At 46.2% G+C, this 23,697-nt stretch overlaps 1 protein-coding gene across 1 annotated transcript; it reads left to right on the top strand.

Annotated features, from left to right (window-relative positions):
- Positions 1-2,845: 2,845 nt before the first annotated feature.
- Positions 2,846-21,951, top strand: LOC136718335 (interleukin-6 receptor subunit beta). Its single transcript, XM_066696031.1, has 16 exons — positions 2,846-2,954; positions 4,446-4,525; positions 8,681-8,776; positions 9,824-9,944; positions 10,599-10,783; positions 10,967-11,127; positions 11,345-11,507; positions 11,621-11,703; positions 13,200-13,437; positions 18,156-18,335; positions 18,540-18,641; positions 18,803-18,955; positions 19,108-19,233; positions 19,327-19,423; positions 19,824-19,905; positions 20,792-21,951. The coding sequence occupies exons 3-16, from the start codon at positions 8,707-8,709 to the stop codon at positions 21,347-21,349; spliced, it is 2,319 nt and encodes a 772-aa protein (XP_066552128.1). The 5' UTR covers positions 2,846-2,954; positions 4,446-4,525; positions 8,681-8,706; the 3' UTR covers positions 21,350-21,951.
- The last annotated feature ends 1,746 nt before the right edge of the window (positions 21,952-23,697 follow it).

Genomic DNA, 23,697 nt, shown 5'->3' with positions numbered 1-23,697 from the left:
TCAATATGTCCATAATGCCTTCACATCTGACAGTCTGAGCCTTGCTGAGTATCATACCCTACGAATGCTCTACAAAAATGCAGATCTCCTCCGCCAGCCATTTTCTCCTGTAGGAGAGCTTGTGAACAGTAAACGTCTTCTTCTCTCTGTGTCCTTTTCTCTACTCTCCGTGCCACGAGGGCAATTACCACTGATGAAAAAGAAAGACCCAGTTGTGGAAGACTGTCTCTCGTGTCCAGTCTGAATTGCTCTTCTACTCCAGAGCGGTCCTCTTGTCCTCTGTCCCCTCTCCTGTTCCACACCTACTTTTCCCACTAATACTACTACTGGATTTACTACAGCTATTGCCACAACTAATTACACTACTATGTCCTGCAGTGGGTGGGGTGGGTGTGTACCATCTCTCGTCCTGCAGCACCCAGCTCTCCTCTCAAAGCCAGAGACAGACAGGGCTCTGCAATTCATCTCTTTCTCCTTCTTTATTTATTTATTTATTTATTTATTTTCCTCCAAATCTTTTTTTAATTACAAATTTCATTTATTTTGCTTTTTAATAGTCACTGCTTAGATTAGAGAAATGTTGTGGGCCAAGCTGGAGAGGCTTTGGGGAGCGAGGAGAGGGGGATGGGGGTTAGTTAGCGCTAATTAAGGCTGTAATTTGTTGAAGTGTAATATTGTTACATTCATCGCGAGTCATCAGCATGCAGGCAGAGGGGGGGAGGGTATCTGCGTTTCCTGTGTTTATAATTTCCTGTTGAATCCTGGGAGAGGGGAGAGGGGAGAGAGGGGAGAAGAGGAGGGGAGAAGAGGAGAGGAGAGGGGAGGAGAGGAGAGGAGAGGAGAGAGGGGGGGAGATGGGAAAGGGGAAAGGAGCACTTGCTTCTCATTAACACAAACCCCGGATTTGAAGAGTGAGGTTGCACTCCTCTGTTCCCCCATGATGCCCATCTATCGCTGCCTCTTTTCCCAGTTTCCCCCCCCCACTGATCTCTGGTCTTTCTACTCCCTGTATTTTGTAAAAATTAATCACTTTAAGTGATTTTAGAAATTGTTTACAAAAAAAATAATAATCACAAGTATTAATTTTTTTTAAATGTTTTTATTTAATTGAAATGTAAAATACTAAAACCAATAAACAGTATTTCTACTCCCTGTCTTCAGGAGGAGTGTATTGCTGTCTCCCTCGGTCCAGCGGCCGGCCCTCAGCAATCTGTCAGGTCAACGAATTTCTTGCCAGGGAGTTTAATTGAGGTGGGAAACATTTATAACACTGGCTGTTCATCTATTTCTTCAGATTGTTCATTTTGCTGAAGGATTTAAACCATCACAACCAGCAGCTCGGCACAGGCCTCCAGACACAGTACTGAGCAAGTGTCTCGCACACACTCGGTCTTACTCTCTCCTTCTCTCTCTCTCGCTCTCTCTCTCTCTCTATCATTAGAGTCATTTGTTACATCCAAGCAATAAAATGAACCATCTCTGAAGATTAGGTTCGTGGAGATAACGGTTGAGGTTTTTATTTATTTATTTATTTGTTTGTTACTTTATTTATTCCCATATTTGCTGTAGAGTGAGTCGTGTATCACGAAGGAATGTAACTATGAAAGGCTATGAAAATACTTTAAAAAAACTCTCTCTCTCACAAACACACACACACCAACAGGATATACGTGGTGAACTTACGAGATCAAACATAGACACTAAGTGGTAGATCTCGGCGAAAAACAGACGTAAGCACGACATCTTTGATGCACAAACCAGTTGAGTCACATTGCTTTGACACAGAGCCACAGTGTAACGTGCGACAGCGTGTCGGACTGAGGAGAGACTCTGGGTGGGCTGAACCGCTGGCATCCAGTGGCACAGAACACCGACGTTTCATAAGCTTTAGCGTCTTGGTCTTAACTGGAGCTTAAGGACTCTGTACCTCAGCCAACACTCGCAGTTAAGTTGTGCTTTATCATGGAAGCTACTCAACACCTGTGTGTGTGTGTGTGTGTGTGTGTGTGTGTTTAACAACTGGTTGCTGAACATTAAGGCTGCTAAAGAAGCAAACACAATACACAGAGGGGTAGCTTTACACAGAGTACAGTGGATACTCTGTGGCAGGCTGTGTCCTATCATTCTGGTGTTGCTTGCTGAGAGAGAGAGACAGAGAGAGAAAGAGAGAGAGAAACAGAAAAAAAGAGAGAGAGAGAGAGAGAGAGAGAGGTACCTAGGGAGTTAGAGACAGAGGCCCCTTTTGCTCTGACCTGTACCGAATACACACAGGTCAATAATGCCTTCTCCCCCAGATTCACCAGCAGAGCCCCGGACCCCCCAGCTCAACACAAAGGTCCGGCACAGACCAGAGCCAGAGGACAACACAACCATGTCTCCTCACCACCAACAACAACACAGCACACCAGCCCTGTAAGTGTCTGAACACACAAACACCTGTACAATCTGTAAAGCTATTTAACTTGTATACTTTTATTCTGTTATTCTATTTATTCTGTTCTCTTTACTCTCCTGCACTGGTGTAAACCTGTCCTGCCAATCAATTCTGAATCCGGATTTCAATTTGAGAGTGAGATAGAGAGAAAGTGGGGGGGGGGTCGAGAGAGATAGAGATAGAGAGAGAGACAGGGAGAGAGAGCATTTTTTTGCCCTAGAGCAAGCAGCAGTAAAGAGACATAAAGCCCTGATAAACTCACAGGCGCAAGTGGATTGAGTCACAGAGACGGGTTTTCCCTGTTTTTGGGGACGGCCCCCAGGAACGGTGCTTTTAATCGGGATTATCTATGTTACATGTGTTACATGTGCCGTGTGTGAAGCGCACTGTGGGGCGGAGAGTCATAGAGAGGTGTGCGGCTCTGTCGGGGGCGGGGGGGTATAATAACGCAGTGAGCCCCATCAGCTACAGCGCTGATTGAGAGAGAGAGAAAGACACGCACACAGGGACATCCGCTAAGGTAAGACAGGACTAACTTTCAACAGTCGCCTTTCTGTTCCTGAATTTCGATGTATTCTTTGTCTTTTTCTTTCTTTCTTGTCAACTCGCGAAAGGAGACTGAACACACTTATTTTAATCAGAAACATGTATCTGTGCTTCTAAATATAGTCTGCAAGTTGCCATTATGATGTCTGTTGCCATTCTGTATGCACTATGGAGAGTATAAGTGGAGTTGTGTTGCTTCATATCCTATAATTGAGAAGTAAATAGACTGCTTTTTTGATGGTGGGGGAGGGATGCTGAGGATGTCTAGGTCAAACACGGTGTGGTCAGAATGTATGTTGGGGGTCTGGTGATCGAAACTCCACTACCATTGGGGTGCTGTGGTTGGCAGCCCACGCCTGGCAGAGTGGCCCCAGATGCTGTGAGAGCCGCAGGGCAGCAGGGTGCAGGGGGTGTCCGTGTAGCTGAGCGCTAATTGACTGACTTGCGCACAGTAATTGCGTAATTGGAAAGCTCATTGCGCCAGTTGGCTGTGCATTCGCGAATAAAACAGCACAATTCCTGAAACGATGTGTATATTGTGAGAACAGTAACCGAAACACCGCAAGCCATCCACGCACTTGCTAAGCCTCACGCACATGCAAAATGAAGTCTCCAATATTGCGGGACATTTCCCCGCAGATCCAGACACGCTGCAAATCTCCCACCTGCACTGTTTGTAGAAATGTGCTTTAGCAATTGTGCAAAACTGTAACAGGATGTCTGGGAACGATCTGTTGCTTGGTTGCATTTATTTTATTTATTTAGTTTAGTCCTTGAAATGAATCCCATGACCCCCAGTTTCGACCCGTGTCAAGATGGTTAATAAGGGGGTGACGTTTCGTATTTCTAAATGACAAGGAGTTCAGAATTATTCGGAGTGTTTAATTAGATTTGTATTCATACTAATCCGGGTTGGCTCCTCTTGCAGACACACCTGTCTTCTGTACACGCACGACTGCCGTTTATAATCCGCACTTCATGTATGGTATTATTGCTTCTTTGTGTAATGATTGGTTCTCTGTAAGACACTGTTTTAGACATACCTACACCACAGCCCTTGGATGCTATGTACCGCTTTACCATCCCTCCTTGAATTCCAGTGGCACTGAACCCCCAAAAGTCAATCGAGTAAATGAAAGATCTGAATCAATCAGACTGTCGTTTTCCCGCTAATCTCAGTGTGTATGAAGAGGCTACAGTTAACGGATTAGTGGAGGGGTGACACTGAGACAGGTGGCATGTAAACCATCCTGTAACCTACAAGTGATGAACAATAATGAATCACCGGCCGACTTGCGTGTTATCTCTCCCCTAACATGAAGGAAACTTGAGCGCGGGTGTTTATTAAGATTAATAATGCAAATTGTATTGACTGTTTTTATGTTGGTGGCCTGAGCATGTAGAGAACTGAGGGACCCATTGGTGGTAGTCATTTTTTTCAAATGGTTGTTTCTTTCATTCACAGAAAATCGTTTATTTGTCCATAAAGGAGACGAGCCCTCGCTGCCAGCGTCCCCAGGAGCAGCCTGGTGTTATAGAAACTTGGTAAGGACTGTCACTGTGTGTGTGTGTGTGTGTGTGTGTGTGTGTGTGTGTGTTTGTGTGTGTGTCAGAGCATGTTCAAATGACTAAAACTTATTTTCATCGACACAGAAGCCAAAACTAAATATCCCCTGGACCACGTGTTATAGTGAAGTACAGTCAAGCATTGTAGTCCATATCTAAAATATTCCCACCTGTCTCATTATGAATAATTGTATGTTTTTGTCTATCAATAACGCTCAAATGCCATGTATCGTTCAGGTGCAGTGCAGTGCATTGCAAAACAGACTTCATTCAGATGTCTGATGTCTTCATTAGTTGTCATGTTATTCCAAAGTGACTAACACACAGCTGTATTACAAACTCACAATCGCGTGCTTAGTCATTTTTATATAGAGAGCAACACTTGTGTGCTTTAAATTAGGTGCAGGATGACAATACAACGCAGCACAATAACACTGAATAGGCAACACATAGTAGATGCAAGAGGTACACAATAGGTGGGTACGATACGGGCGCAGTGCCAACCACAGAGCTGGGTACTGTACAGAACATGTTCACTTTTTAACTCGCCACAAAAGCAAAATCACCAGGGACTTTACATGGATGCTGTTGTTGTTTTAAGTCCCAGGTGGCCCTGCAGGTTAACATGGTGAAATTTGCCAAGCGAGGCAAATTCTTGTCAGAGTCTTGTCAGCTCAGCTCAGAAGTGCTCAGCAGTAAAATCCAGTTAGTCCTACTGCCATGGATCACAGTGCTGGTCAGGGGACAAGATCTGTCTGTTTCTCACAGCGCTAGTTCATTTTTTAATTATTTTTATATATATATACACTCACCTAAAGGATTATTAGGAACACCTGTTCAATTTCTCATTAATGCAATTATCTAACCAACCAATCACATGGCAGTTGCTTCAATGCATTTAGGGGTGTGGTCCTGGTCAAGACAATCTCCTGAACTCCAAACTGAATGTCTGAATGGGAAAGAAAGGTGATTTAAGCAATTTTGAGCGTGGCATGGTTGTTGGTGCCAGACGGGCCGGTCTGAGTATTTCACAATCTGCTCAGTTACTGGGATTTTCACGCACAACCATTTCTAGGGTTTACAAAGAATGGTGTGAAAAGGGAAAAACATCCAGTATGCGGCAGTCCTGTGGGCGAAAATGCCTTGTTGATGCTAGAGGTCAGAGGAGAATGGGCCGACTGATTCAAGCTGATAGAAGAGCAACTTTGACTGAAATAACCACTCGTTACAACCGAGGTATGCAGCAAAGCATTTGTGAAGCCACAACACGTACAACCTTGAGGCGGATGGGCTACAACAGCAGAAGACCCCACCGGGTACCACTCATCTCCACTACAAATAGGAAAAAGAGGCTACAATTTGCACAAGCTCACCAAAATTGGACAGTTGAAGACTGGAAAAATGTTGCCTGGTCTGATGAGTCTCGATTTCTGTTGAGACATTCAGATGGTAGAGTCAGAATTTGGCATAAACAGAATGAGAACATGGATCCATCATGCCTTGTTACCACTGTGCAGGCTGGTGGTGGTGGTGTAACGGTGTGGGGGATGTTTTCTTGGCACACTTTAGGCCCCTTAGTGCCAATTGGGCATCGTTTAAATGCCACGGCCTACCTGAGCATTGTTTCTGACCATGTCCATCCCTTTATGACCACCATGTACCCATCCTCTGATGGCTACTTCCAGCAGGATAATGCACCATGTCACAAAGGTCGAATCATTTCAAATTGGTTTCTTGAACATGACAATGAGTTCACTGTACTAAACTGGCCCCCACAGTCACCAGATCTCAACCCAATAGAGCATCTTTGGGATGTGGTGGAACGGGAGCTTCGTGCCCTGGATGTGCATCCCACAAATCTCCATCAACTGCAAGATGCTATCCTATCAATATGGGCCAACATTTCTAAAGAATGCTTTCAGCACCTTGTTGAATCAATGCCACGTAGAATTAAGGCAGTTCTGAAGGCGAAAGGGGGTCAAACACAGTATTAGTATGGTGTTCCTAATAATCCTGTAGGTGAGTGTATATATATATATATATATATTTATAATAGCAGCCTCTAGTGGTCAACTGAAAACAAACAGAGAAACTGATAAACGAGGGAGAAACCTTGAGGTTGAGGTGCAGAGAAGGTACTACACTCGTGGAAAGGTCAGACGTCAGAGATGCTCCAAATCCTGACTCTGTAGACTACACTCTCTGGCAGCTCACAGGGTTTGGCGGATATCTGTGTGACCTTATTGATGCAATTTAAAAAAAAATCTGATTACAGCTGTCCAGCTGTTTTCTGTCCGGACAATGGCCAAGTGCGCACCTTAGGGCAGCTGGCACACATGGCTTCACTGTGCCTTCTGCAGCCAAACGTAGCCAAACAAAGCATCAATTAAAGTAAAAGTTAGAGTTCGATTAAGTTGGAGAGACAAGACATGTGGACACCTGAAGCTGTAGGATCTCGCAGGCAGTGAAGTTGTGTATGCAATCTGTTCGTACTTGTTCACTCTGTGGATACGTATTTTCTCCCCTGCCCTTTGGTTACCCGTCCGTGGGTGGCGGGTGGAGCAGGTGGTGGTTGGGAGGGTTAAGAGGGGCGTCAATAACGTGACTTGCAAGCAGATGTTGCTCTAGTTTGCATGCAGGCGTTCACTGAAAAGAAAGCTTCATGCAAAAACCTGCTCACCACTCATTTGAGTACAAAGACAAAGAGACAGGGCTGCGGAGGACAATGGGGCACTGATGTTGTCACGCACGGCATACAATGGAAACAATGTCAAGAGTCGTCCTCTGTGAAGGTGGGACACAGGCCCTGGGCCCAGGGTTCAAGAGTCTGTTTTGCATTTTCCAGAAAAACCACAGACTCTGTATGTTGTGCGTTCGCTGCCAATTTGAAAAGCAAATAAAGAGAGATGGAAGCTGCGCTGCTCCTTTCTTGAAGCTCAGAGGTCAATACGCACTCCTGACACTGCTGTGGAGTGTGTGTGTCTTTAGATGTAGATGAGTATGTAAATGTGTGAGTATGTGTGTACATGTGTGAGTTCAGCTCAGTACAAACATCCGGGACACTGCTTGTACACTGCCTGTACCCTGAACCTGTTCCCTGAACCCAGAGCCTCAGTTTACTCAGTTACAGGGAACTCATTTATTTTTACAATATTATTACTAGTGTTAATGCTGATGCTGTTTACACTCTCACTTTCCACCGGAGGTCTGAGGTTTAAACACCTTTGGGTGGGAAAAAAAAGAAAAAGATGAGATGATGGCAACTGATAGAGGAACGTTCCTGTCATTTTAAAATGTGTGTCTTTGCTTCTCCGCACTGTTGGGGGGTGGGGGAGAGGAAGAAGGAGAGAGAGTAGCAGAGGGGAAGAGGTGGAGGAGTGAGCCCAAAGCTGTATTAGTTTAAAAGAAAGAAAGAAAAAAAAAAAGTTTGGCAAGAATTTTTCATTCTGTTTTGTTTTTGGTTTTGGTGTGGTTTGGTTTGGTTCGTCTCCCAGCCCTGCAGGCCGCACTTTGCTATAACGTATTTCTGTCATTTGTATAACTTGGGAGGTAGTTTTATTTCCTCTTTTCCTCTACAGAAAGTACAGTTGGAAATTGGCCCCAGGTTTTCTTCAGCAAAATGTGCATCACAGTCACTGTGTGGCAGGTGTAACTGCCCCTGGGCCACGGCCTCAACAGCACTGGCTCTAGCACTGCTCACATGACACACACCTATTGCACCTGACATCTGTTTGGGGGTTTTCTTGTGGAAAACCGATTTTTTTTTTTTTTTTAATCTAATAGACATAAAATACATGCGCACGCCTCCTGTGAAATTGCATGCTTCCTTCTGGACTGTTTGGCCGATTTTTGTTTTTGCAAAAATACTTTTTCTGATTCCTGATGTGGCTGTGGAACCCCCGCGGCCCAGATCACTGAGAAAGAACAAAATGTTCCTGCCGTCAGTCAATACCCGGGCTGGCCAGACCACAGGAGCCTCGATAAACCGGCATCCTCCCATCCTGCCTTAAACTAATCTGCAGTCTGTCACTACCTCGGCCGCAGCTCCAGAGATACCACGATAGCGCACCCTGTGAAATTTCTCTGCTGAATGATCATAGTTAAGCACATGCATGTTTTCTTCTGTTTTTGCAGGCGATCTGGTGGGGGGGGCTGAAGGCATGTTGCTCCAGGACAGATACTGCGGCTGTGGGCTCCTGTGCCTGGCTGTCCTCTGTATTGTGGATGCAGGTAGGAGTGTTTTTATAAACTGATTGTCCGTTTTGTATTTTGGTTTACAAGTTACCCTGGTTAATCATTTTCATCATACATATTGCTTTACATCTCACATTAATGCTGTTTATACTTTCAATGTAATTATTTTCGTTTTATTTTACATTCACAAAAATCACAACCGCAAAAAAAAACGTCATAAACAAAACTCATGTGTGAATTAGTGACTCCGTGTCTTAATGCCGTGACATGATGATGCTCAAAATGGCACGTGAACCACTGTCTTCAACGACCAGCGGACTTGATTTAGTTGACCTCACACTGTGCATATAAACAACACACACACAAACCGCACACAGCACACTTACACACACACACACTCACACACTTTCACACGTGTGCGCAGACAGTGTTTAATCACATTCGTGACAACACTCCCCTCAATATTTTCAATATATATATATTTTTTTATTCCACTCTTTCTGATGACAAGCGCACATCAGATATGATCGGCCCTGCCCCGCCTGCCCCCGCGTCCCCCTGGCATGAATATCTCAGATTCTGGAGATTTGTCGTTGTCAGCGTGCAACACAGATTTCTGGAGACTGTGTTTCTTGCTGTAGTTTCGCTTGTGTGTGCCCCGGCCTGCCTTTCTTCCTTCCTTCACTTCCTCTCCTCCTCGGCTCCCTTATCTGTCTCATCTGTTGTTAAAGTCCACGCCTTTCTCTCACTCGTTTCGATGCTTATCTCTGCCCTGCTGGCATGCTATGCCTCCACCCCCCCTCTCACTCTGACTCGTTTCTCTCAGCTTACGTGTCATGTGTGGTTCAGATCCTCAGAACCAGACCACTGGGCCTCTTTGTATCACAAGGCAAACAGGGACGGGTACAGTCCAGTCCCTGTGGACATAAGAGTCTGTGTAACCAGCAGGCAGAGAGGAGAGAGACACACACACACTATGGGGGCTTGATGGTGTCACTCACTCATGTTGCAGGTGTGCTGTTGTCTGGCCATGCTCACCTGTCACATGTTCTGTGTGTGTGTGTCTTTGTGTTTGTCTTGCAGCGGCGCCGGCCCAGCCCAAGGTTCTGTACTGTGTGTGTGTGGACAGCGCCACCATCACCTGTTACTGGGACCCCGGGAAGGACCCTCCTGCCCACTCCAACTACAGCCTGAGCGTCAAAGAGTGAGTCCCCCCATTCTCTCTCCTCTCTCCTGGGCCCTCCTGTCTGTGCGCCCTGTGTTGATGCCCAGCTGTGCGTGTGAGAGCTCACCGCACCCTTCTCCCCTGCCCCCGCGCCTGCCTGCCACCTCATCATTATCAGGCTGCAGGAGGCCAGATAACAGCCAAGGTCAGATTACCATGGCTTCTGCATCAGCAATTCAGTGCAAAAACAAAGCAAAAACTACCCAAATAAATAATATTCTTGAAATCCAACTCATTTTCTTTTTCAGTTGTTGAGCTCGTCACAGACACCAGAGTTTGGAGGACAGGGGCGCCACCCCTTGTGATATAGACAAATTGAACACACAGGCTCTATTCATAACTCTATCAAATGTACAGAGTTTACACACATTCTTACACACGTCCTCCTCCTTCGTGAAGGATGACCATCCGAGACAGTAGAGCGAGACTGTTGTGTTTTCAGTGCACTTTGGCCTTAATGGGCATCCCCCCAGTCACCTGTCGCCCTCTTACCCACTCACCCGTCTCTCTCTCTCACCCTGCTCTCCTGTGTCAGGCTGCAGACGGGCTTTGCATGACGCACACGTTGTGCCGCAAGGGAGGCAGCGATTTGTGTGACTGACTCCTTGTGTTGTGTTGTCTGTCCTTGAACAGGACGGCAGGCACTAGGACGGTGTACCCGCAGGGGCTGCAGGAGCAGTGCTGGGCGCCGCCGGGGCAGCAGCACTGCACGGTGCAAGGAGGCTCAATCTACACCTTCTACGTTGTGCATGTGACGGCACACGGCCCCTGGGGAGAGAGCACCTCCGCCCCTCTGTATATGTGGTGCAAAGAGTCAGGTACGCAGACCACACTGCGCGACTCCCTCTCCCCCTTCCCCTCTCTCTCTCTCTCTCTCTCTCTCTCTCTCTCTCTCAGTCTCTCTCTCTCTTTCCCTCAGACCCTCTTGCCCCCCCTCTCTGTCCCTCCCTCCTCCTCTGCCTAACCCCTGCCCTCTCTCTCTCTCTCTCTCTCTCTCTCAGAGAAGCTGCTCGCTCCAGTGTTGGTACAGGTGAGCAGGGTGCCCGGCCAGCCCCAGTGCCTGTGGCTGTACTGGGCACTGCCAAACCCCTCCACCAGCCACCGAGAAGAAGTCCGCCAAGGCATGCTGGAGATGCAGATGGAGGTCCGGACTGAGGCTCAGGTCAGTGCTACACACATGCATACGCACACATGTGCACACACATGATGCACGCACACACTCATATACTGCACACAGAAAGAGCACAGTGCACGGCATACACTCACACACACTGCAATGTCACACTATGTCTCTGTGTGTGTCTATATCTCTGTGTGTGTGTGTCTGTGTGTCTGTGTCTCTGTGGTGTGTGTGACAACTGTCCTCTCTGCTGTCCCAGGCCCGGCAGGTCGCGGTGTCGGTGAAGGGGACCGATCCATTCCAGTCCTGTGTCTTCTCCCCCTACACACGCTACTCCATCCGGCTCCGGATCCACTTCCAAAGCAACAGCAGCCACTGGAGTGACTGGAGTTCAGCGCTGAAGTACCAGACGGACGAGGCTGGTGAGAGAGTAGGGAGGGAAGGTGGGCAAAGGGGACACGTGCGAATGTGACTGTGGTCATCATTTTGGTTTTTATTTGATTGGAACCCCACCCCCCCACCTCCTTCTCCTCAGCCCCCTCCTCAGAGCCTCAGTTCTGGTGGCAGATGGGGCACCTGACCGCAGACGGGCAGAGATGGGTGACTTTGCAGTGGAAGGTGAGGTGCCAGACACTCTGTGCTATACTGTACTAACAGCTCAATTATCTAATTACCCAATTAATTTACAGCTGCCTCCTCATTATACCCCCCCATCCCCAGCTATCTCTTGGGTAGTTCTGTGCCAATTGTTTGTCTATCATCCCTCCCATCCCTTTAATAATACCAACTGTCTGTGTGTCTGTCTGCGTGTGTCTGCACATATAACAGGTCCCTCTCTAAACAAGAAACTAACAATAATACAAACTTAACAAACGCAACCAGTCCAAATCACAATCCGCAATCAAATCCAAGTTCATACACCAGGTACCGTATTCAGTGTTTCGCTCTTCTCACTCTCTCCCACACGCCGACTCCCAGGCTCTCCTCGCTGCCTCGCACAACAGGAAGCCTGTCACATCCTGTCTTATCGAGGGCGAAAGCCAATAAGTGAGGGAACACAAAATTAGGTGTTCCCCTGGTAATGGGGACAAGGACAACAGAGCCTGAACCCTCCACCACCAACACTTGGGAGAGGGGAGAAAACAGAAGAGAGATGAGGAGAGATAAGCAGCATAAAGCAGCTGTGTGTACGTGCTGTCACCCTGCCACCAATGGAGGTGCCATCAGCAGAGCTACGTGCATTTCTCTTTCCCTTTACTATCGGAAAGAAAAACAAAAAAACATCAGGAGGACTAAGAACCACAGCTTTCCTAGAAGACTGAGTCACTGGACTCCCTCTCTCTCTCTCTTTCTTTCACTCTCTATCTTACTCTCACTTTCTGTCCGTCTCTCCCTCTCCCTCTCTCACTGAAATTAAAAATAAATAATCCCTGCACCCCCCTCCTCATCCTCGCCTTACTGATGGAAACAGATGGTGGGATATCAGGCCACAGGAAAGGGGAATGTGGATGAGAGTGGCCAGGAGGTGTGGATGGGCAGTTGGATGGTTGGAGGGGAGGAAATTATAAGGTGAGGAGAGGAGAGGGGAAAGAGCGACAGAGAGCGATAGAGAGAGAGACAGATTGGTAATAGAGCTGCCATCATTATAGGGTTCAGTGCCGGCAGTTACAGTAAATGGAAACAGACGCTGGCAGTTAAGACCCTCTCCTGTTCTGATATATATGTAACTTAAGTTGGCAAATTATGGAGACTGGGAAGATTGCACTGGGACACAGACTGGGTTGATTTTGGGGGTCGAGGTGGGGGGGAGGTTTGTCCTGTGTCCTTAAGAACCCAATATCAGGTAGGGAGGTGAAGCAAATGGATACATTAAAGTTAAAAAAATAAATCGAGTCAGTTCTGGAAGGAGTGCAGTGTTCTGTTTCCACACAATTGTCCCAAACCCAAACCCGCCCCCAGCCCCCCTGCACCTTAATCCATACAACACCATACCCCAAACCCCTTCTCCGACCTCTGACTGTAACCTTAGCCCCCCACCAACCTTCACCCCAAAACTTGTGAAAACGTCTATGATTAAAAAACTGTCATTCTTTTCTCTTGTGTTTCTCTCTCAGCCGCTGCCGCCGGGCCAAGCGAACGGGCACATCCTGGGGTACAACGTGACTTGCTGGTGGGGGGAGGGGGGCCCCCTGATCCCCATGGCGCAGCAGGTGTGCGGCCACCTCCCCCCCAACCGGACCGCCTGCAGCCTGGCACTGCCCACCCAGCGCTGTTCCTGTTCCCTCTCCGCCAACAACTCCGCTGGCATCTCCCCTGCCGCCAGCCTCCTCCTCCCTGACCCCCGTGACCCAGGTGATGCTCTTACCACAGTTTACAGTGGATTCCTGTCGGTTTTACTACAGCTTTACTACACTTCAGTACAACCCTGGTCTCCCACAGGCAGCAGGCCTTGGGAATATTGATCTTGGTATTCCCATGTCCCGTGTGTTGTTTTTCTGTGGATTGATGTTGTGCCACACTGCGGCACACTTTGATGGGAAGGGGGCTTTGGAAGAACTCTCCATTTTGTATTGTATTGTAAGGGGTACCTGCCTATAGTATGGAAGTCAGAAGCTGTACAGTACTGTTAGTAATAGCAGTAATGTTGGTAGTGAAGCTTAGAGAGAAAAAATACATTCCAAAAGTAGTTTATTGCTTGTGGGGAAAACAAAACCCTCAACTAGAACAATGATGGGTCCTTCAAGTCACATTTAAACAGTAAAGAATATGAACAGAAGCCAAAATAAGATGACAACACAACACGGCTAAGAATAAGAACTGTAATAAACACTATCACAAAAGAAAAGAAAATTCATTAAACAGACAACATAAAAACAAAACATCATACAGGACTCTCTTGGGCCTTACGTCCCGTACCCCTGGCTGACTGGAGCAACACCAGTGTTCATTTTGTTGACGGAGATGAAAATCTGACTAAAATTATCCATGATGACGATGACGATGACTAAATGTTTTTGAATTTTCATTTGCAAAAATCTGATGAGCCAGAATCGGCAGTTTGTAGCTTATAACTGGCTGAACACAACTGGGATCTACAGCACGGCTGGTGAAGGAGGAGCGGGAAGATTTAAGGAGATTCAAGAGTATTGAGAGTGCAATCATTTCCTCCAAAATAAATACAAATATTTGATCAAAAAGGGAGTGTTCGATAAAAGCTAGATGCATTATTTATACCTTGACTGTTGTCATCATCATCATTAGCTATTATACACAAACCATTTTTTGTTGGGTTTTTTTGTTTTGTTTTCTTGCATGATCGATTCAACTTGTTCCTAAATTGCAAGTAATTATTCATTCAGTAATTGGAAGAAAGAGTCTCTTCAGATACATATCTTGTAAGATATAAACTGCAGGAAATTAAACCAAATGTCTCAACGATATGACTAGAAAAAAGATAAGGGTATTGATGCTACATCTCGAGTGTTTCAGGTTTATTTCTTAGACAAACATGAAGGCTTTGGAGGTAATTCAATAATTATTTTGAATGCAAGTTTTTATATATTCTTCGAGTAAGTGTAAATAATGTGTTAAAAAGGATGAGGGAAGGGATGCAGATCTGATTCTACAGCGAAAAGACTGCAATGGACAAATTGTTTTTAATTGATCATTTTACAGTTATTGGTTTTTATTATTAAGTACATTCGATTAGTCTAGGACTTTAAACTGGAGTGTGGCTTGTTTGCCTGGTATTGCTATCAGAGGAGATGATAACAGGACTGTATTCAACCATTATTTAGTGACCCCCTCACATACAGACGTGCTCAAATGTGTTGGTACCCCTCCACATAAAACGAAGAATGCACAATTTCCTCTGAAATAACTTGAGACTGACAAAAGTAATTGGCATCCACCATTGTTTATTCCATATTTAATAGAAGTCAGACTTTGCTTTTGTTTTTCAACATAATATTGTAATTAATAAAACAAATGAAAATGGCATGGACAAGAATGCCTTTAGAGGCAATCACTGCAATCAAACATTTTCTGTAGCTCTCAATGAGACTTCTGCACCTGTTAACAGGTAGTCTGCCCCACTGTTCCTGAGCAAACTGCTCCAGCTGTCTCAGGTTTGATAGGTTCCTTCTCCAGGCTGCAAGTTTCAGCTCTTTCCATAGATGTTCGATAGGATTCAGATCAGGACTCATAGAAGGCCACTTCAGAACAGTCCAATGTTTTGTTCTTATCCATTCTTGGGTGCTTTTAGCTGTGTGTTTTGGGTCATTATCCTGCTGGAGGACCCATGACCTGCGACTGAGACAGAGCTTTCTGACACTGGGCAGGACGTTTTGCTCCAGAATGCCTTGATTATTATTATATTATTGTTATTATTATTATTATTATTATTATTATTATTATTATTATTATTATTATTATTATTATTATTTCTTGGCAGACGCCCCTAATCCAGGGCGACTTACAACATAAGATTCAAGGCACCCTGTGCCAGGCGCAGCAAAGCAGCCCCAAAACATAACCGAGCCTCCTCCATGTTTCCATGTTACATGAACATAGAGCTGATGTGACTTGCCAAAAAGCTCCAGTTTTGACTCATCTGTCCAAAGGACATTCTCCCAGAAGGATTGTGGCTTGTCAATATGCATTTTAGCAAATTCCAGTCTGGCTTTTTTATGTTTTTCTTTCAAAAGTGGAGTCCTCCTGGGTCTTTATCCATAGAGGCCACTTTCGCTCAAAAAGCGACGGATGGTGTGATCAGAAACTGACGTACCTTTACCTTGGAGTTCAGCTTGTATCTCTTTGGCAGTTAACCTTTGTTAATTTTCTGCCATTCGCACTATCCTTCTGTTCAATCTGGGGTCGATGTTCCTCTTGCGGCCGCCCAGGGAGGTTGGCTAGAGTTCCATGGACCTTGAACTTCTTAATAATATTCACAACTGTTGTCACAGGAACATCAAGCTGCTTGGAGATGGTCTTGTAGCCTTTACCTTTACTATGCTTATCTATTATTTTCTTTCTTTCCTCGACAACTCTCTCCTTTGCTTTCTCTGGTCCATGTTCAGTGTGGAGCACACAATGATACCAAACGGCACAGTGACTACTTTCCTCCATTTAAATAGGCTGAATGACTGATTACAAGATTGGAGACGTGTGATACTAATGATAGAAACTAATTCGTTTTGAATATCACTATAATCCAATAATGTATTATCTTTTCTAAGGGGTACCAACAAATGTGTCCAGAATATCTTTGTAGAATGAGCAACAATTAATTTCTTTTCACAGCTTCTTTGCTTTATTCTATGACATACCAAAGGTATGTAAGTATACATAATTTCATCACTTTTCAGGAGGAATTAAGCATTATTTCAATGAGCTGTAAGGGTACCAACACATTTGAACATGTCTGTATAACCAATGCGTTAGGTCCTCTGAAAACAAGACCTGGTTGAAAGGCAAGTTACCACAACACTTTCCTAACACAAACTCAGATTAGCGATGAGGTTGATCTGCATTAATTCACCTTGAGGCTGTTTTGTTTTATACTAGAAGGAATGTGTAAATAGACAACATGTAACTGCAAAGATAGGATCGAGGAAAGTAGGGTGGATAAGATTAAAAGAGAAATCTATATAATACTGAAGTTTGGACTTGAGGCACAAAACAAACAAGAATTACACGACCCGTTCCAACAATTTAGATCCCATACACATCTAGGTTTTACATAACTGTGATTTATCTAATCCTTGGATAGTACATTAACTCCTTGTACATATACTACCTGTGTGGTTTACTGAGGTTCAGTTATGCAGACGTTTGTGTATATATGTGCCAAAATAAGGCTGTGTGATTTACATAAGATTCCTTATCTGTTAATTAATTTGTTCATTGGTTAAATTGTTTTTGTCTTATCACTTAAAAGTGATAAGTTGCCACACACTTATTGTATGGATTTGAATGCTAACAAATTAGTTTTAATTCTAAAGTTTAAAAAGATAACTTAAGGTAATTTGTTTAATATTCCAAATACTAAAACTAAATTAAATGTATGCAGGTTTTAGTTATGATTAAATTATATTGTATGGCTGAAATGTGACTATCTCATAGACCTTTTAGTTGATCTGACGAAGAAAATGACTAAATCAAAAACTGATGACTAAATTAGCACTGCGTAACACAAAAATCCCCCAAATAAACATCCGGACCTTCTTCATACAGCCCACCACCTGGCCAATCCCTTCTTAGAAAATATTATTCCACCATTAAAACACAATACTAACAAACATTTGTTCATTCATTCAAACCTGACAGATCGTCACACTTTGTCAGATCATGTGTAGTCTAGGGTAGAGCACTCTTCAGGATATTAAAACCATTTTCGTTGTGTGCAGTGTGTGCAGTTCGCACTCTGCTGTAGAATACACTGCAATAACCCGATTAAAATAATCATGTAAAATAATAAATAATAAAATAAACGGTTTATGACTACAAACTGATGGATCTTTCAGAAAAATAGGGTGATGGGGCCATCGAATCCACCCCGCCGTCGGTAAGACTGCTGTAAAACACAATTCCCCTTTTCCGGTGCATTGTCACGAAACAAAAACAAAACAGAAAACATGAAAACACAATCTATTCAACTTACAAATGAATATAAGATGTCTTTTGTTCCTGTAGAAAAGACGTTCTCTAAGCATGTGCACTGTCTCCGTCTCCATCCGCCCCCAGCTTCCCTCTCAACAGAATACAGCCCCATCCTGTTCATTAATCATCCCTGAGACAAGTGCGTCAAATGTCTCACAATGACTTCCTCGACTTCCAGTTTATTCACTGAAACGCTCAGAAGAACGTCTGGATTTCATTGACGGAGTTCTCAGTCCATCACAAGTACAAAACACACAAAATACAGTCCCATACAATTCTACAGAGTACACAACAAAATACCATAAAATAATACACAATACACAGTATCAAACAATACTACACAGTACACAACTATACCACACAGAAGTGGGAAGAGCTTCTGCATTTAAAATGGTGTCTCTCTCTGGCAGTGCTCCCGCCCCCTGTGGCTCTGAACATCACCCCATTGGATGACCGCAGGCTGCGTGTGCGATGGGCAGCTCCTCTCGGCCAATTGGTGAGAGGCTACGTGGTGGAGTGGTGCCCCGTGGCATCCTGCGTCCAGAACTGGCACCGGCTGCCCAGCAACATCACCGAGACTGTCATCACAGGTAAGTGCTGCTGTGGCAGGACACACTGCGGACCTGTCTCCGGTGTGGCCTGCTGTGATTGGAGTGTCCTGCGTGGTCCTGCGGAGACTCCTCTGTGGACTTCAGCCCCCTGCGCTGGCACACCGGCAGTATAACGCATCCCGCTGCGAACATACGCACATACAACATACAGGTGTGTGACAGGCGTGTTGCTCTGTGTTTCAGAGGCGGTGGAAGGGGGGGTGCTGTACAACGTGTCGGTGCGGGCGCTGTACCCCCGCCAGGAGGGGGCGCCAGTCTTCTCAAGGCTCTACTCCAGACAAGGAGGTGAGAGTCTCTGTCTGTCTCCTTGTCTTCATTGTGTTTCTGTCTTTCTATTTTCAGTTTAAAAAATGTCTTCCTTTTCGTGACTCATTTTCTGAGTTTCTCTACTCATTTATCCTGTGTTGTCCTCCCTCTTTCTCTCTCTTTCTCGTCACTCTCTCCAGCGCCCACTGCTGGTCCCCAGGTGCAAGTGCTGGATTCCAGGCCTGGGCGCGTGCTGCTGCGCTGGGACCCCATCCCTCTGGACCACCAGCGCGGCTTCATCCGCAGCTACACAGTCCACTACAACCGCTCCCACAGCAACTCTAACGCCACCGGTCAGTACTGCCCCACCTCTCGCCCTCTGTCTAGTCCCTGGCTCCATTCCTCTCTCCCCTCTCTCTCTCTGTGTACGTGTGTGTGTGTGTGTGTTTACTGACCATGGTCTCTCTCTTTCTCTCTCTCTCTCTTTGTATGCGTGTGTCTGTAGAGGTGGTGGTCAGTGTGTCGGAGCGGCAGTGTGTCCTGAACCTGCCGGCCGGGCTGTACCAGCTGCAGGTGTGGGCGAGCACAGAGGCTGGGAGCACTGCCGGGGATCTCATCAACCTGGCGATCGGTACGTCCCCGTCCCACCGGAGGGGCAGTGAGGGAGGGGGAGCACACACGCAAACCCTCAGTCCATAAATGCTTCTTTTTCTCTGTGTCTCAGTGGATGAACACAACCCAGTCCTGGCCATTTTGATTTGCACAGGCCTGGTGCTCTTGACTGTCATTAGCCTCCTGGCCTACATGCAGTTCTGCCACAGGTGAGGGGGGAAATAACCTGCGTTTGACCGACTGACACACTGACTGACTGACTGACACACTGATTGACTGACACACTAACTGACTGACACATTGACTGACACACTGATTGACTGACACACTAACTGACTGACACATTGACTGACACATTGACTCACTGACTGACTGACACACTGACTGACTGACACAATGATTGACTCACTGACTGACTGACACACTGACTGATTGACACAATGATTAACTCACTCACTGACTGACTGACACACTGACTGATTGACACAATGATTAACTCACTCACTGACTGACTGACACACTGCCTGACTCACTGACTGACTGACTCAATGACTGACTGACACACTGACTGACTATTATGTTGCTCTGTGACCTCTGTGACCCTTCCAGACTGAAGAGGAGGTATTGGCCGAAGGTCCCGAACCCTGCGAACAGCAGCCTGGCCTCCTGGATCCCCAAGAACCTGCGCAGGGTAAGAGGGGGGGAGGTGTGCCAGGGGGTACGGGCAGGAGCGTTTCTAGTTTCTAGACGATGTGAAAGGGGGGACCAGGTGCGTCCAGTACTTATTCTTGGGGTGGCACGGGGGGGCGTGATGACGAAGTGCCAGCTGAGCGAATCTGCACTCCAGCTTAATCAGCTGATTGACAGTGAAGCGAGTCTGGGGTGTCATCATTTTTTTGTTTTTATTAATGGGTGGCCAATACTTTCTCTAAACATGCCCTGAAAGTTTAATTCACATCCATTGCTCATAGGATGGAAAAAAAGCACATTTGTTTATCAACCGTTTAAAAAAAAACTTGTATTCCTCACATCAGGACACTCACTGGTGTGAACAACGGGCGCTCAATGGCAGATGACAGTGAAAGTGATGTTACTGGGTCGGATGTTTCATGTGAAAGTGTTGATGTGGACGACAATTCACCCCCACAGTCCCCAACATCAGATACAGCAGAGCAAGAAGACATATAAACATTTTATTTTATTTTATTTGATTGTATAAATATGCCGTGGGGCGCTGTTGTAATCCTGGGACACTTTGAGACAGACTCCTTAACTCCTGGTGTGACGTCATGCATAAATGAGCCGCAGCTTCGGGTGAGCTGGACTTTTCACTGAGGCGTCACTTCAGACTTGTTTTTTTTACACTTAGCATGAAAAACCGACACATAAAAACTTCACATATTAAACGTATAAACCGTGGTAATTCTGCTTGTTTTTTTACTTTCTCCTGAAACTTGGCATGACCCTGGCCCCCCTCTGGAATCGCCCCTGGGTATTTTATTCATCTCTGAGCCACTGGGATACGATGGTGAACAAAGGTCAAGGAGTGTGAACTCTGTTTCTCTCTCGGTCTCTAGGATTTCAAGCTCTCCATCACACAGTCTCAGTTCCCAGCCAGCATGAAGCTGCCCACAGCCTCGGCCACGCCCACCCCGGTCTCTGTGTTCCAGTCTGACCAGGTGGACAAGCAGTCCTCCGCCCCGCCCTGGCTGGTGCTGGACTGCCTGGCAGGGCTCTACAGCTCTGTGGATGTGACGCCCCTCGCCCCTGGCTACTCCCCCATATGTGTGCCCAGCCCCAGCCCCGCGGAGGCCGCCTCCCCCAGCGGCGACTGGTGCAAGGAGTATGCCGTGGTGGTCAACCCCACATACAGCAGCTGCCCTGGCCAGGACCCCCTCTCCTACATCAACTTGCTTGGACACCCCGGGACTACTGCCATGGCCCCCCAGCCCCTGGCAACCTCCTCTGAATCTGCTGCCCCCCCTCCAGGGTGCTCAGAGGATGGCGATGGAGAGGGAGATGGAGAGGGAGAGGGAGAGGGGCTCCTCAGGACCCAGCACTTGAGCACCTTCCCTCTGCTGCTCCAGTTCATCCTGCAGGAACCGGTCCACCCCCCCATCCAGACCACAGACTGACCCTGAACCCCCCGCCAACCTCCCCTGAGCCTGACCCCACCTTCACAGACAGCCCAGGGTGGGCACAGATGGACAAACATACACAATCACTCACACACACACACACATACACACAAAAGCAACCACACGGCTTGCTGTTCTCAGGGCAGTGCGTTCATCCCCGGTGTATACGACCACACTCTACTTCTTCCTCATTCTCCGTTAGTTGGTGTATTTCAGATTTGTAATTGGCTTTAAATATATTTTAAGATTTGTTTATTATTATTATTATATTTTCTTTTGTACAATTGATTGCAAGATGCATAACTTGAGTTTAAAGCCCCTCCGCTGCGGGGTCGTTTGTATCTGTCTTTGAAGTTTTCAATTCAATTAGTTTTTTGATTTTTTTTGATAAATCTGAAAACATGTTTAAATTACAAAACAAAGGTTTCACGAATGTGTTTCTGAAGTGTGCAGAAAAGGTCTAATGTTCTAATTATTTTTGTTTAAAAACTTAAATCGATTTCTCTGAATCCTGTTTCCTTATGTGTGATATTATTATAATACTTGTGAGATTAATTCGTTTATTTTTGTCATTTATGTTTTTATTCAAGAAATAAATGTTTCTGAGTTGGTGTCAGCTTTTTCCAAGGGACATTTATTTTCAAATAAATTATGGAAAAGCGAGAGAAAGAGGCCTGCCTGTTGTAGTGGTACTCCCCCAGCAGATGGCGCCATTGCACAGGTGACAATTATGTTTTTCGTTCCAGCTGAGCTCTAAACGGCCTAATTGGTCCCATGATTGGTCACTTAGTACACGTCAAGCGCACTCCCACGTCTCTCTTCGCTGACCCGTGGAAGCCCCCTGTGACAAGGGAACAACTGCTGCTCCCCACGGACAGGACTGCAGACTGCTGACATAAATGATGCATTTTGTGCGACAGAGTCTGCAGGAAAAACAGTAATGGAAACACAGTTAAACTGCATTGCTTATTCCAGGGATCGGTGCAGAAGGACGGGCGAGGGACTATGAAGGGGCTGTGGACATTTGTATTCGTTATTAGCAGTATTAATACTTGTAGTAGTGGCTGCAGTGGTAGTTTTAACGGTGTGTGTGTGTGTGTGTGAGTGGGATGGGGGGCCTGTACTGTTGTTCACCGCACAGGCAGGCTTCAATGAAAGGAAATGGGAAAAAGATCAAATCCAATAAAATAACAACAATAAAATCGCAATCCCTAGGCCTCCGCTGTGGCTGTTGATCCAGGGCTTTCCGCTTTCCTCTCGTTGTTTTTCTCTTTCTCACTTTCTTTCTCTGAAACAATCGTATACAAACACAGTGATTCCACGGGGACCGGGCACCGAAGGTCATCTGTTCTAGGAGGGGAATGTTTTAAACTGCACGCAGGGGAGCAGACCGTAGCGAGACTCAATGCCCAGGCGCCACAATCAGAGGAGGAGGAAGACTGGAGCCTCTGGGGTCAGAGAGTTTGGGTGCCAAGGGTTCCAGCAGGTCTGGGAGAGAGGTGCATCCCCCTTGCTTTCCTGCACTGACCTCAAGCATGTTTGTTTGGACAGAGAGGGGGATAACAGTGCCAGGGTCATCCTGTACATGGAGCAAAAGAGAGGCAGACCAGGCTGGGCACAGAGAGAGACCCACTTTCCAAGAGGAGCTTCTGTATTGTGGCCAAACCCTTAGCCTGGTCAGCACTGAGCTCTTCTGCTGCATCCTTTCATTTGGAAGTGGACAACATCTGGACTGGACACATCTGGACCGGACTGTAACCCTTTGCTATGGGACTCCAGTGTCAATGTTTGCCTTCATGTTTTGTTTTGACAGACTCCCCACTCCCTTGTGGATGGCATGGCATTTATGATTTTTATTGCTGTAGTACCCAGCTCCCACAGGGCTTCATATGGCTGTCTGCGGGGGGGGTGACTGACACACAAAGCTGAAGAATGTGAACCCGTGTGACCCTCCGGTTTGAGTGCAAAAACATACCCCCCACAGAGTCATCAAAGAGTTTCTCACTTTCTCTCTCTCACACACACTCGCGCACCCCTACGACACACCTGTGTCCCCCCCAACACGCCCCTGTCCCATATGACATGTCCCTGTCCCCTACAACATGCCTGTGTCCTCTACAACATGCTTCTGTCCCCTATAACATGCCTGTGTCCTCTACAACATGCCTCTGTCCCCTATAACATGCCTGTGTCCTCTACAACACGCCTTTGCCCCCTACAACATGCCTGTGTCCTCTACAACACGCCTGTGTCCTCTACAACATGCCTGTGTCCTCTGCCACACACCCATCCCCTGCGATGTTATAGTGTAGTTAAGTACAGCACAATAAGTACATCTTATTAAG

This window comes from Amia ocellicauda, chromosome 22 (assembly GCF_036373705.1).
Source record: "Amia ocellicauda isolate fAmiCal2 chromosome 22, fAmiCal2.hap1, whole genome shotgun sequence".
NCBI lineage: Eukaryota > Metazoa > Chordata > Actinopteri > Amiiformes > Amiidae > Amia > Amia ocellicauda.
The sequence above is the reverse complement of the archived record's forward strand: the minus strand, read 5'-3'. Positions and strand labels throughout refer to the sequence as shown.

Excerpts from the sequence above, each read along its gene's own strand:
- LOC136718335 (XM_066696031.1), top strand. The coding sequence starts at position 8,707 with ATGTTGCTCCAGGACAGATACTGCGGCTGTGGGCTCCTGTGCCTGGCT. Across the intron at positions 11,508-11,620 it reads GTACCAGACGGACGAGGCTG|CCCCCTCCTCAGAGCCTCAG; the intron begins GTGAGAGAGTAG and ends CCTTCTCCTCAG. Across the intron at positions 18,642-18,802 it reads GCTCTACTCCAGACAAGGAG|CGCCCACTGCTGGTCCCCAG; the intron begins GTGAGAGTCTCT and ends CACTCTCTCCAG.